This window comes from Anoplolepis gracilipes, chromosome 3, assembly GCF_047496725.1.
Source record: "Anoplolepis gracilipes chromosome 3, ASM4749672v1, whole genome shotgun sequence".
Classification (NCBI taxonomy): domain Eukaryota; kingdom Metazoa; phylum Arthropoda; class Insecta; order Hymenoptera; family Formicidae; genus Anoplolepis; species Anoplolepis gracilipes.
In genome coordinates this window covers 5520007-5535211 of record NC_132972.1, presented here as the reverse complement: position 1 = coordinate 5535211, position 15205 = coordinate 5520007, and the positions used below count along the sequence as shown (strand labels likewise).

At 31.1% G+C, this 15205-nt stretch overlaps 1 protein-coding gene across 16 annotated transcripts in view; it reads left to right on the top strand.

The window, feature by feature from the left end:
- Positions 1-15205, top strand: part of Hdac4 (histone deacetylase 4) — a 101974-nt gene that overhangs the window by 55079 nt on the left and 31690 nt on the right. For 8 of the 16 annotated variants that reach the window (XM_072889130.1, XM_072889131.1, XM_072889132.1 and 5 more), the window contains one exon: positions 3186-3494. The exons of the other annotated variants lie outside the window; for them this stretch is intronic. In XM_072889130.1, coding sequence (XP_072745231.1) covers positions 3440-3494 — 55 coding nt within the window. In that variant the 5' untranslated portion in view covers positions 3186-3439. The remainder of the gene's footprint in view (positions 1-3185; positions 3495-15205) is intronic. 16 annotated transcript variants of the gene reach the window in all.

Below are 15205 nucleotides of genomic sequence, written 5' to 3'. Positions count from 1 at the left end.
CAAGGTATTTTAAGAATATTAAAAATATTATTAAATATTAAAAATAATATTGTAAGCCATATAATCAATATAAAGAAATATACATATAACCGATCATAACTAATTTATAAAAAGGTTTAATTATTTAATTTTTTTAAATATTTTTAAAATACCTTACTCATGACAAGAAAATTTTAAAGTGCCTGCATATATATGTATATATTAATTACGTTGATTATAATTTAATTCCGATTAATTTTATTATATATTTTATTAATATGTATCAATTTACTAATAATTAAATTTAGATACTAAATGTATGTAATAGAAAGATGGACACACATAAATTTACGATTGTATTTTGTATAGTGAAATTGCTTGATTAATTTTTGTTAGCTCTTCCTTAAATTGCTTGATTTTATTCTGCGAGAGAAAATCGATATTCACGATATTCAAGGAATGCCGATCGACTGTTGGCAAGGAATGCAGTTCGAAACATGACGTGACCATGCGTGATTCCGTTAAGAGAATCAAGCTTTTTTTTCGCGTCGAATAGTGCGAAGATTAACTGGGTCAGTCGTACGATCCTTTCCATTTCCAACAACGATCAGAACGCGCTTAGTATGCACAATCATAAATAACCCCGTACGAATGTCGCAGCCTCGCCTTCGTAATGCAGAGTTGCTCAACGAAACCCAATATTGTTGTCCGATAGCACGGCCGAGTTCACTTATCTCGTCGAAAAAGCGCTTTCGACACATTACAACTTTTCGCGTGCGATTTCAGCCGCAGATCTTAATCGCGCCATTGTTAACATTTATTTATGCAAATCTGCATCAGGTTTCACTTAAACCGCTATAGAATATATAGAGCTTCTCTTAAGCACTGTTGCTTTTTCTTCTTTTGGATTAAGCTTTTCGTTTTGATAAGAATAATAAAGTGTATTTTTCAATTATTCCATTATTTAATAAGCGTATTCATTAATTGTTATTTAGAAATTGCATTTATTATTAATCTAATAATTATTTTCATTGCGCGCGCATATTATTACTCGGTGGTACCTGGTTGTTTGCGCAGCCATGTTAAAATTATCGAGAAAGAATGTAAATTTCTGATGAATTTACGGCTAATAAAGTAACATCGCCGATTAAGCGGCGAGAAAGAAGCTTGTCCACGGGTCGAAAAGGTTTACGATAAAAGAGAAGAAAAGGAAACGCCGGATGACGTCATGATAGTCATTCGCGCCACTTAGGCGAAGTCAAGGGATCAATTTACGACATGAATGGTCAACTATACTTGCCTCTCCCGAACATTCCATCCTCCAGCCTCGAAACCTCTTTCCGCTTTCGTTCACCTATCGCTCGAATTGATGATAAACGAATCTATCACACTCATCGATAACAGATCGAATTGTATAACACGTTGAATAACACATTAAGTAATAAGAGCGAAATTTATATTTTCTTTTGCATTCATTCTCGATAATCTCAAGTACAGTTTCATCAATTAAATTAAAGAAAAAAATGTGTACATACATATTTTTGTTTATTTATGTATTTATGTATAAACATGTATGTGTGTAGTAATATAAAATTTTTTATTAAACTAGAAAACATTAATTCGTTAATGTTTTCTAGTCGAATACAAGTTTATATTTGACATTAATGATAAATTAATGGAAATTGTACTTTTTTAATTATTCAGTGTAATTGCTTATATAATTAAGAAAATTAGTATGCAGACAGACTATAATATTTATAAAGAGAATAAAGACTCGCTTTTTGGTTTACTCAATTGCTATTTTCGCATTAGAAGAAAAAGGAAACGAAAATAAAAATTTATACGCGGAAAAAGAAAAGGCACTCTTCAATAGAAGTAATGATGTTTATGTCGCATTTATAATATATAAGAAACGGAGGAGAAGACATTTAGCTTAGTTCTCTTATGGCTTATATTTATTACGCGGTCATTGATCTTTCTCTCTTTCACTCGCGTTTATATCGAGGAAGATAAACTCGTCTTCCCACGTGTGCGATCTCCCCATTTTCTCAACCCCCATTGCTCGATGAAAATCGTAAGAGTCGCGAATATTTTAAATTTCTTTCTTTACACGCATCGATTATTCGATTCAGTGACGCGAGAAATATGCGGAATGACTTATAAATTATTTATTAAATATATAAATATATTTATTTTATAAATTTATGGACACGTTATTGAAAGAACTTTTGTGACGTGATTCTTAAAATCTGAAAGTAAAATTTACGTTGTTTTTGCGCGATTTATATATCGCAACGTTATGCCAATCAATACTTTGCTTGATAAATGAAGACCCGTGACTTATCACGCGACCAATATTTTATTCTTACCACCAATCGATTGTACATAGAGAAAGCGAATAAATAGCGTTGAGAATGAGATATTCTAACATCTCATGTTTTGCTACTTCTCGTCACTGTTTTATCGTGAATCATGCACCCTAAGTACATGTACGAAATCGACGACTACGTATTAATCGCGTCAATGTTAAAGAGAGAGGAGAGAGGAAAGGAGAAGGGGACTATAAAGTTGAACGCAAACAGCATTTTATTTAATCTTTAAATGACCAGCGTCAGAAAAATAACGATGTATCAGATTCGGCAAAACACTGACATGTGTTAATCACCGCGATCGTCGATGGCAAGGACACTTTTGACACTTGTCAGATGCACAAAATTAGATTTTTATTCTTTGGTATTTCCGTGCGGAAACGTTGTTCACGAATTTTTTGCAAGTTGCATTCACAAATATAATAAGAGAAGATATAAATTTATGTGCATAAGAAATGTGGCCGAAATTTTTTTCTGTTGAAAACGAGAAGAAAAATATTCGCAAAGAATAGCCAGAGTTAAAAAAAAGTCTGGTGTTGAATTTAAGAATGTTTTAGTTATTTAAAATCACATAAAGAAAAATTGTTAATTTTTCGAAATTAGCTTATTGTAAAGATATATTTTTAAAAAATTACCTTTCTTTTTCTTTTGTAATAAGTTTTATTATTGTAATAATTTTATTATAGATAGTCGAAACAGAGTTAAAGTAATAGCAAATATCATTACTAATGGATTGAATTCTGCTGCTCTTATAATCATCAAAAGCTTGTTTACGATACTTGTTCTGATATATTTTACGGCAGATGAATTGATGATTCTCCTTTATTCTCTTTCTAGATCATCTTGGACATACGAAAAAAGTGGTAGAGAGCGACGAACACAGAGAAAATCTCGCCGATAAGACGAGGTGGTGATTATAAATTATTTGTCTTTTGGAAAACATGAATTCGCGTGTCGTGACGATAAAATAATCGCGGTGTTTACGTTTGCGAGTGTGAGAACTGGTGTTAAGTCGGGCAGAGATCCGGATGGTGCTTCGCAGTGGATACTAAATATCTCGGTGGATATACTACTACTTAAGAGTGTAGCATATGGCCCTGGACTATGGTACTACCATTTACAATATGCACCACACGAATCAACTAGGTACGTATCAAAGAACGTGTGCTTAGCAATATTAAACAACTTTTTTACGGGTCTTTAAAAAAATCTTTTTTTTTTTTTTTTTTTTTTTTTTTGTAAAAGAATGTTCTTAAGAAATTTTGACTTTTTATAAAACCCTTAAAAAAAGAACTGTAAGCAATTTTTTTGTTATATTTTTTGTGCATATTTATTTTCAATTTTTATTATATAAAAACTGAATAATAATTAAATATGTATTATGTACAATATTATACTAAATTTAATAATATTTATTGATTAATTATAAATAGAATAATTGAATATTTTAGTTATAAAATAATATATTGAATAATTAAAAATCAAATAATTAAATATTTTAATTATTATTTAATATTATGTACAATATAATATACTAAATTTAATATTATTTATTGAACATGATTTAATATAAATATAATTAGTATTTTTTATTAGTTTAAAGAGATAAAAGAAATTCTTTTTCCTGTAAAATCTTAAAATTAATTTTAGTAAAAAATTTTAAATTTATCTAATAAATTATAAATTATTTATATTTTTATATTATATTTTCTTCTTTTCTTTTTCACTTTATATTTTATTTTAAAACAAATTTACATACGGGTGCTTATGCCATCTCTTCTGCTAAACCGACTTCTTTTTTACAAAAGCATAATTTGTTAAACTTTTTAGGCATAAAGAAAAAATTTTAATCTTTTGCTACAGTCAAATTGAAATCTAAATAATTTTTTATCTGTATAAATACATAACATATTGAAGAATCGATTCTACTTTGTCAGAATATTATCCAACTGATGTTTAAGATTTTTTTTTATCTGTCACTGCAGTCGTTGAATTATAATTTTAGAAGCAAGAAATTAAGTGAATTTTTTTTCAATTTGTACGTCAGATAAATAAATAATTTTTTTTGTGCTGCTATTTATGTCCAATAAATATAAATTGATGCAATACTGAAAACTTACTTTTTTTATTAATCTTTTATTAACAAAATAATGCAAAATCTGCATGTATATGTTTTCATCTTATGACAAATTATCAATATTTACAGTTTTATTAATAATAAATAAACTAAGAAGAAGGAGTTGATATTTCACCAATTTGTAATATTGAACGCAAGTGCGTACAAAAAAGTTGATTGTTTAATCTGATTTGCAGTGAGAGATTAGGATCTTTCCGTTACGCTTAAAAAGTTTAAAATGAATTATTCTTTTGTTAAAAAAAGGTCGATTTTAAAGTTTGCTCTCGACGTAACGGAAGAGGCGGCATGAGCACATGTATGTAAGTATTCATGTTTTAAGAGACAACGTATATAAATGTCATCCTATATATAGCGAGTTTTCGTCTAATCTTAGCAACCGGCCACCGGCCAGAAACACGAGCAAAAAGTACCTACTCTAAATTGACTCTTTTCTTGTGCCTTAGCCGTTAGAATAGAAAGATCTACTTCCATAAAGTACTTTATTATTATTAATTTATCGATTAAATCTTTAAATAAAAAAACATGCTATAATTTAAAAAAAAAAAAAAACAATTCATGTACATTCTACTAAATTTAGAGAATATATCCAAATCTAAAGACATAAATTATTTTTATTTCTATTAAAGGTATCGTAGTACACAAAAAAATTGGCTTTTTTGCCAGTAAAATTGTTTTTAAATGATCAAGAGAAAAGAGATGCAGAAATGATATAAATACTATTGAATGATATAATACTAAAGCTTATTAATATAATTATTAACAGACTTAGTAATTTTTAGAGTTGAAACGCGACAGTTCATTTTTATATATACTATCCTATGATTTTTACACATATTTATATGTAATTTCTGATTACTTTTTATAATACATATATGTATACATATAATTGATGTAAAAGAAACTAAAAGAAGGTCACTGGAACTAGGGCTTTCTTTGAACTATAGAAATATATAGAACAATACTATGAAAGAATTTCTGACACCATAATGTACTGGTTATAACCCATCATAATACGATCGAACGACCTACCTTTTTTCTGACCCGGCTAAAGCGGCGGACATAATTTCCCTCGCGTGACAAGACCATCCCGAATCGTTTAATTATGCAGCCAACGTCGCGCATGCAATGGTAAAAAAAATTATAATAGTTGTTGCAACGCGATGTTTCCGAGAAAAGTCGCTATATCTGGGTGACGGGGAGCAAATGACCGTATGATTACAAATTTATAATAAAGCTCTTGTGGATTTTTACACGATAATTTTATATACATATAAATATATTTATGAAGTCTTATATATACATTTTAATCCTCGACAAAAATTGTCGCAAACAAACAAATTTAAAAATTGTAATGAAAAATGTTTTCTACATATTTTTTACAACTTTAGAAATGTGATAATGTGATAATGAAGATAGTATTGTGTATTAAACAAAGATGAAAAAAGATGAAACTATCTGTGATACAACGGTTATGCTCTTTGATATTTGCTAATTTATGTGAATCAGTGTCAGTACTCTCTCTTTTATATTAGTTTTGTATTTATACGAGTGCATATGAACGCATTGAATCGCGCTGAGGCTGATCTAGCACGCACTGATATTTTTTATTCTATAATAAACTTGCTGTCAGGTCATTGTGCATAGGAGGGTAAACTCGGGTAAGATGGCCATAGTTTTTTAAAATGCAAAAAACACTTTTGTTTTTGTTATTTTTTAATAATGTTTGACATATTATTATCACTGAAGCTTAAATTACGTAATATTATCGAAATTAAAAGGAAAATATTTAATAGAAATTTTATATCATCAAAATAGTACAACATAAGCATTGGCCATCTTACTCAACTTTTAAGGAAAAGATGAGCATAGTGACGGAAAGATGGCCATAATATTTATAAAAAAATAGTAAAAACGAAAATAAAAATTATAGGTTTATATCATATAACAATTTTACATATCTTTATAATATGTCTAACGTCGATTAGAATAGCTAAACTGTAATTTATTCGACGTTAATAACAGTTTTTAGTGGACGAATGAAAAACTTGGCAGGTAGTCAAAAGTAAAAAATGATAAAATTCACAATATCGTTATCTCGAATAATGTATGCATATAAACTACTGTAAATATCGATTATCTTTAATAATGACTAAAAAAGCGTACTATATAGCGATTATTGACAAAATTACAGCCTATGGCCATCATATCCTAGTTTATCCTATACATACGTATATACATATTTTGGAACACTTATTTATTAGTGTTTTGAAGTATCGTTCCATCGTTTTGAAGTATTGTTCCACCGTAGTCTACGAATTTGACTTTATAATTTGTGCTTCGCATTACTTATTAACAGTGCGCATCAAATTTATCGAAAATTATTTCCACAAATTTCTCTTTTTTGAATTAAAATTTTTTTTCTTAATAAAAATGTCAATTTTTTTATTGAAATTGCACGACTTTAACATTTCAATCTTAAATATTTTCTTGTTATTGGCTATTTAAAACACATAATAATAAGTAAGAGTTCTATTAATTTAAAATTCTATGTAATGTTTAATTTGTTAAATTCATAACTTTTTATGTTACGAGAAATGATACAGAGTATAATGTTGGCACAAGTCTGTTAATTTATTTATTTATTTGTACCGAGGCCACGTTCTATCTTCGTCAATCTTTTGCAAATGGCTACGTTCTTTCATCAACTTTGCCGACACAGCTAATATACTTGTACGCGATCGCGAAGATAATCGAGTCGAGGATGGCGAGAAATCGTGCGTGAAAATTAGATGGCAAACGGGCGGATGGTCGCGTCCCTCGCACGAAGCACAAGTCGAAGTCGATGACGGGATTTCTGCCAGGGAATCGTTGTTTCTCTCGCCAGAATTATCAGTAGATTGGATCATCATAGTACAGAACGCATAGATTTTATGACACTTTGATCCTTTGCAGTAACATATCGCTAGATTAAAGAATGGACATCATTTGAAATATATATTATTTGGTATCCTAATTAATACTTTGACTTCTATTAATAGCAACAGCTGTTAGTTTTTTGTTTATCTAATTTTAACGATTTTAAGAAAGAAATTATTTGATTTATACGTGAATATATCGTGAACATCTCTCTAAATTTTGAGATAATTTTTTTATATTATATTATAACATTATAAACAATATAAAAATTGAAAGAAGGATGAGTTAATACTTGTATTTCGGAAATTGTATATTTTTATTATGGATAAGAATTGAAGAAACTAAAATCTCTTGTTTTATATTGCATATTGAATTTGCTATTCGCAAATCGACTAAAGTAGCATCTCGACACACTCATACCTTTCGGTTTCTTATAATAATTATCATTTTTTTCATAAAAGGAGATATAACTCTTAACTCTTCGCGAACTGTGGGATGAGGATGATCGAACACCATGTCAGGATGGGTATGAAATTTATTATAATCAGTAGTTAGACGGGTTTAAGTGCGTACATCCGGAGAGGACATTTTGTAGGAGGTTGCTCGTGCGGCGCAATTACCTTAATTAATGTGGGCCCTAATTGTCTTTACTAGTAGTCGACGCATTGCGCATGACCGGCGTGATGAGAGAAGAGTCGAGTGACATTAAATAAAATCTACCGGCGCGAGAGATATAAATAACATCACATTGCGACGAGAGAAACGATGCACTTTAATGGTGCCGATGCGCGACATTTCGAGTTTTTCCTTTCATTTCTATGAAATCGGAAATGTACAGTCGTTTGAGTTTGAGATAATCATTTTTACAATAAGATGTATTTATTTTCCTTTTTTATTTAATTTGATATCAATCGATTAAACACACAATTAAACGTTATATATTAAACATATTAGCGTAAAAAAGTGTAAATTTATACATATTTTATCTTATATTTCCGGATTTAATCGAACATTCTGATATCTTTATGTCTCTTTAAATATATATAAAAGATATATCTTTTATTACATGAAAAAGTAACATTAAAATATATTAATGTAGGAGATCGCATAAGAGCTCGAAAGCGAGCTAGCGGAATTAATTTCTTTGAAGCATCGGCGAAATTCTCTGCAGTCATTAGCGGTTTAGCGAAAGCGAGACCTTACGCAGCATTGCGAGAAGCGGTGTCTTGCTGGCAAAATTGTGGCTCGTACGCCGATTCACCGCCATGCGTTCTGGCATAGCGTGCCAATTTTCACGGGGACGTGAGATCGAGGCACGCGAGTCGCGTGACTCGCGGGCGTGCAAACGAAGTCGTGCAATTTGTCCGGCACGCGCGAACTCTATGCTATACGTACATACCTTGCACAATCGATCGAGCTCTTATTCCAAGATTCTCTTTTCAGTTATCATTCTCTTATCTTACACGTTTTACAAAATTTTTTAAATGAAAAATAGACTTTTAAACGGAGCTCGTATAATTCTACTGATATTTGTATTATTTCTCTTGTACCTACATATGGTATTATTTTATACATATATATATATTTTCTGAAGACTTTGAAATGAAAACGTATTTATTGGACAGCGTGACAATAATATTTCAAAAGTTAAATTTTTTTTTGTAGTATTTTTGCTGTTATTTTGCATCAAGTTATCGATTTGTAATCTCTTATTCATTACAATATCACGCGATATTTTTATTAAGATACTCAATTTAATGTATTATATTGTTACGTAAAGTATCAGAAAAAGCTATTTTTTTCTCGTTGTATCGAGAAAAAAATCTTGAATCGCAATAACGAATAATATTGTTAGCGATTGAATCTTTCGAGAGAGAATTGGGGATTAAAAAATAAAATTTGAAAATCAAATAAAAATCCTTCGGCAAATTCTTAAATAAATAAACAGAAAGTAACATTTTATACGCTCCCTCAATATAGGATACATTACTTAAAAAAAATATCATCCTTGACGAATCCAGAATCGTTTCGATAAAAATTTTTTTATTATCGAACGCGTGCGTGTTTTTTTTATTTCCCATTCCTTTCATGATGCCCGATGTTGAAGGAGGATCGCGAATATCGAGCGTGTCGCAAGGTAAGCGACATGAGCTGCGAAATGTCGCGTCTATTCTTCCCTCACGTGAGGTGGCAGATGTTGAAACGCGGCCGTTGGTGACTCGCATTGACTCGCCGCGACGGCCAGGCGCTGGGTTTTTAAAAAATGTATGTCGGGCGCTTCACTATCGGCGGCCGCGTTATTCGCAACGTGTTTACGGAGATGGCGCGGCATCGTGGTAAAACAAAGTTCCGGGACAAAGAGCCGACCGGCCGTTCGTTCGCACAAAATGCACTGGAATGCACCGAGATACGAGAACAAACTACGTAAATGCCGCTTTATGGATGCACATACCGCCTTTGAATGCATCCGCGGTGCGCTTGCACAGAGAGCACGTACCGCGCCATTCGATGCAGCCATTGACATGTGATGCTTCCGATGACTATATAAATGGCGATTTCATAAAATTAATTCTACCGAATGCACGCGAAATCCTAACAATCGGTAGAGGGCGAGTCTACTTTCGCGAAAACGACGAACGAAGTCGAGTTTATTGCACGTGTATATATGTAATATTTATTGGAAAACGTGATAATAATATCTCGAAAGATAAATTTTTTATAACATTATTTTTGCTGCGTCAAGTTATCGATTTGTGATCTCTTATTCATTACTATATCGCGTGATATTTTTATTTGTAAATAAACTTAAATATTATGTATTAGCTTATTCCGCAGTTATCTGTAATGTATTTTATACTAGCACGTATAACGTAAGATCTTTTATTTTTTATTTTTATCTTTATTTTCGTTACGTTTCTATAAAATTAAGTCTAATATTTGGCTTACGTTGACATTTTATGCTTGCATTACATTTCATGACACGCGACAAGCTCTTGTGAATGTTGAATTACAAGGCAGCTTTCTGCAAAAACAATGTCACAATTGAATATAATCGTGCAAAAATGGATTCGCGCAAGGAAAACGCCGATCGCGTAATTTCATGTGGAATGACTGATTACGTGAACTGTCTATAATTACGGTCGAGCGATAAATGACCGATTCAAAAGCACATCGCGTAACACTCTTATGTAATACATGTTTTGATAGTCGACAGCTTGATAAATATGGCATTTGCCATCAATTCTAATTACTGTATAATTCTATTACTTGGAATAATTGCTTAGTATATTTATAAATGCAAGGAAGTAACGAGAACCTTTTTTAAAAGACGCATTTTATAAAAAAATGCTTCAAATTTATTTTATGCACTTTATGTAAACATTTTAACAATATTGTTATATTTTACATATTATACACATTCTGTATAAACCTTCTTAGCAAACAATTTGTTTGTTAATTTTATTTTTTATATAAATTATATAAATTAAGTTATGAACCTATGACACTTTCAATTGCTTATAATTGCAAAACTGTGATTGACATGTTAATTGAAATCTATCAAATATATATTAATCTCATGAAAAAAGAAAGAATGAGGCGCAATTACATCAAAAATTGATATCTTATCAAAGAATTTGTGCACAAGATCTTTTGATAGCCTCGCTTGATGCGCTTGATCGCGATTTACATTTTATGTAACTTTGTTCCCTCTCTGTGCGTCGATCGTGCACTTTCCGAGAATATCTGCGAATCGCACGAAGTTTCCTGAATAATTTAACTCCTAGCAGCCAGGTATTTCTGGCTTCGGTTTTCCATGTGCATAAGTTCGCGCACGGAAGCACATATGTGTATGCGTTATTCGAACGGTTCATGTATTCTTGTTGTATCGGCGAATTTTTCGTTATTAAGTTGATTTTTGCAGATTATAATTTTTGCGTTTCGGATCTTTCGCCATCAGATGGATATCGAGCACATACAAAATTTGTAAGTAAATCTTCGTCAATAATATGACATATGTATCTCTATCGTGGATCTTAAATCGGAGTTGTGTGAATAACATTTGTAAAAAGAAATTAGAATTCCACTGTTGTAACAAAGATTGTCTTAGCGAAAATGTTAGTCAAAGAGATAGACAATAAGTATCGTGGCTTTTATTGATTTTTTTATAAATTATTAAAAACTTTTATACGGAAAAATATTACAACGGAGAGAGAAAGAGAGAAATATATTATTATTACTACACTGTTATACTAATTAAAACTACCGTTTAATATTTAATTGTTACATAATTAATGCATGAATTTTTAATTAATGATTAACTCATTGAATTAAATTCCATAATAATGTATTGTACATCGTGTGCATTTATTCTTTTGATATTTCTATTTTTCATCTTAATGTATGTGCGCGTGCAATGTCTTGGTTATAAGTTGCACGAGGAATGTCATAATATCAATCATACTAGACTCGGGGAAAATATATTTCACTGTCGTAATACTTTTCCTTCTTTCTTTTTCTCTCGTGCGAATCGATTACTTTTCTGTTGGATGATTACAAGTACGTATTTTCGTACGCGGAAACTAATGATTGTAATCAAAACGATCAAGTATCAGTGATTAGACGCGGTTTTGCGCAATAGTCTCGGATATAATAGACGCCATGTTGAGTAATAAATCTTGATTACGCTGTTTCCTTCGTCGTGCTGGATGCGCGCTAGCGAGTTCATGTGCGATCTTGATGGGAATCGTGTTGTATGTACATATATGGAAAGAGAGAGAGAGAGAGAGAGAGATAATAGGACAGGAGACACACGATATCGCAAAGTTTTCCACGGATGTGGACAAATTGAGAGATTGAACTGGATACAACGGGGGTTGATCATCGTAGTTTTAGTGTCTCGGTTAAATAGTCCGAAACTTCGAAGGAACAAAACGTTGTAATTCAAAGCGAATCCGATGAATACATTAAAGCGTATTCTCTCACAATTTCTCGCATTCGCATTATATGAGTGTGAATATAAATGTCAGATTGAAAGATATAGAATAAAAATTTATTATATACAGTTATATGTATATGCAGGATGTGTTCGCGAAATATCGTGATATAATCGGGAAAGCGGTGATTCGTGCAAATTATAAGTCAAAAATACATAATAAAATTTTTTTCTCGACAGCAGTTATTAATAAAAAAATATAATTTTTCACTTATTATTAGTAAAATAATTTAAAATAATTTAAGTTATACACGAAAAAAAATTATGTGCAAAGTGTCGAGATCAATTTTATTTTTACAAATTATATCCTATGTCTTTTTTTATACATATTTTTTCATAGCTGTTGTCAGTGCAATACTTGATTCATATTTGATATATTAATGTGCTTTTATTTTTAACACAATAAGATAGCTGATTGCAGATAAGCTATATAAAGATAAAGAATATTGTATTTCAATTGATTCAAGCTTCCAAATAAGGAGAGAGCATATATTTTTTCATTAGGTAAGAGAAACACTTGCTTCCATTATGCAATCTCTCTCTTAAAGTAATTGCATAATTTTTATAATAAAATACTTTGTTTTTTAATTGGCAAAAAGCTAGTCGTCAGAAGTAACTTTTCTCAGAGCTGCGATATGAAATATCTCACGTAGAATAACGTTGGACGGATATAACTGACAACAAGGTTTATATATATATATATATATATCCTTTTTTTAAACAAGTAATACTCGTAGTAATTCTGACAAACTACTTCAGTTATATACTTGAATCTGTTGCGAAGCAAAATCCGCGTTAACGATCTTTTTCGTCACGTATGCTTGGACAAACCGCATCGAGAGGTTGCCTCATACTTTTACCGGCGCATCTCTGCGCCGAAGAGGAACGGAAACGCGCGTAAGAGAGACTACGGTGGCGTGATGCACACCAAAGTAAAGAGAGAGGACTAACAGGGCGGCGAAGGAGCCCTCTTCCTCGGGATTAACCTTGGACTTGACTCGAAGGAATGCGCCGTGCAGTGACCTCGGCTCGTACACTCGTTCGCTCCCTCGCTCGTGCACTAACTTACTCGCTCACTAACTCACGGCGCTCATCTCGCTCACCTTCCTCTTCTCTCCGTCGCGTCATCCCATTTCGCTTCACCGTAGACGCTGCAACCAGCTTACTGGCCGGTGCATTCTTTCGTAGCCAGTTCGGATCCTTCCGAGCGATTTCGGTGCCGTGGCCGAAAAATCCGGAACGGAAGTTTGAGGGACTCGATCAGTCTCCTTCAGAGACTGGTATACAGATTCTTCTTGGATAAATCTAGGTGATAGCAAACTTGACGAGCTCTTCGCAAAATTTATCTTCAGTAATGCTATTATGAATTATAGCTTATTAAGCTGTTTATAAAGATGACAAGATTACACTAATTACTCGACTAAAAATTGTTGACCTCACCATTTTAATAGAGATAAAAACTACATGACTACATTATGATAACTTCGTAACAATTTTAGCGAAAAAAGATTTATAAAATTTAATACGGCAAATTTGATACGGATATTTTCCGACGGATAGAATATTTTACAAGCTTGTGATATTTAGATCAATGAGAATTATTAAATATTAATTAAATATTTATTACATTTATGAACTTATTACTTGAAATTATTGAATGAGTCTCACTGTTTAATATTTACATTAATTTTCATATAAATAATATTAATTAGTTTTTCAGCTCAATTGTCAATTTTTTAGAAAAGCCAATCTAAAAGGTAAAAATTGTACTTTTTTTATCCTTTGAAAATACAAACTGCATATTTTATACGTCACACATAGAATAGATTTTTTTCATCTACAATATTATTATATTTTCTTATTTAAATACAGGATATAGTGATGAGAGAATATTATATAATAAATATTTAAATACTTAAAAAATCGAAGTTATTAAAGTCTTGTACGGTTATCTTGTGTGTGAATATTATATACACATATTTTGACTATGTACGCTATTATTGTGTTTTTTTAAACATTACTTGAAGATAATTTGAAAAGGAAGGATGTAGTGTGATCGTAAAAGTCTCTTTATTCGACCGTAAATTTCCATTAACTGTGGACTTGCGCAATGATAAACAAAATGATCGCTTTTTATGATCTTTAGTGAGAATACCAATCAGATTTTACGAGCTTTGGCGAGCTTTTTTATGAAACTTGCAAGGATTTGATAAAAATATTTGATAAATTATCCGTTTTGCGCAATTTTATTAGCTTTAGATTTTTCTTCTGGATTATGATATTGTTATTGGGGTCAAGTAGGCGTTTTAAAAGAACATTCTATAAATTTTTAGCCTGATCTCACTTTATCGCAAATGACAAAGGAACCCGAACACAATCGACTTTGCCGCGACTTATCGGTTTCGCTTGCATTTAAAATCGCTGCGGTATTTTTCGAGATTGACGAGAAACATATACGCATGTATATAGCGATTATTATCAATATTTATTAGCTCTTTGCCTCAATAGAGTCATCGTTCTATAAATACATCGCAACAAAGGATACGTGATGATGGCGCTTATAATGCATTCGTCGTAACTTTTAAAATTAGTTTGTCGTAAAAATTTTTAATTAAATTTATATAAATGTCATACTATGTCATCAAAACTTATTTATCCTTTATAGGCTGCTTTACATATTTTTTTCTCCCATATGAGATTTTATTAAATCAAATTTTATTTTTGTCTTACTTAATTATTTATAAAGAAATTGATATATTATTAATTTAATTCTGAAGATGTCTCACTCAATTAAAATATTTTATAAAAAAT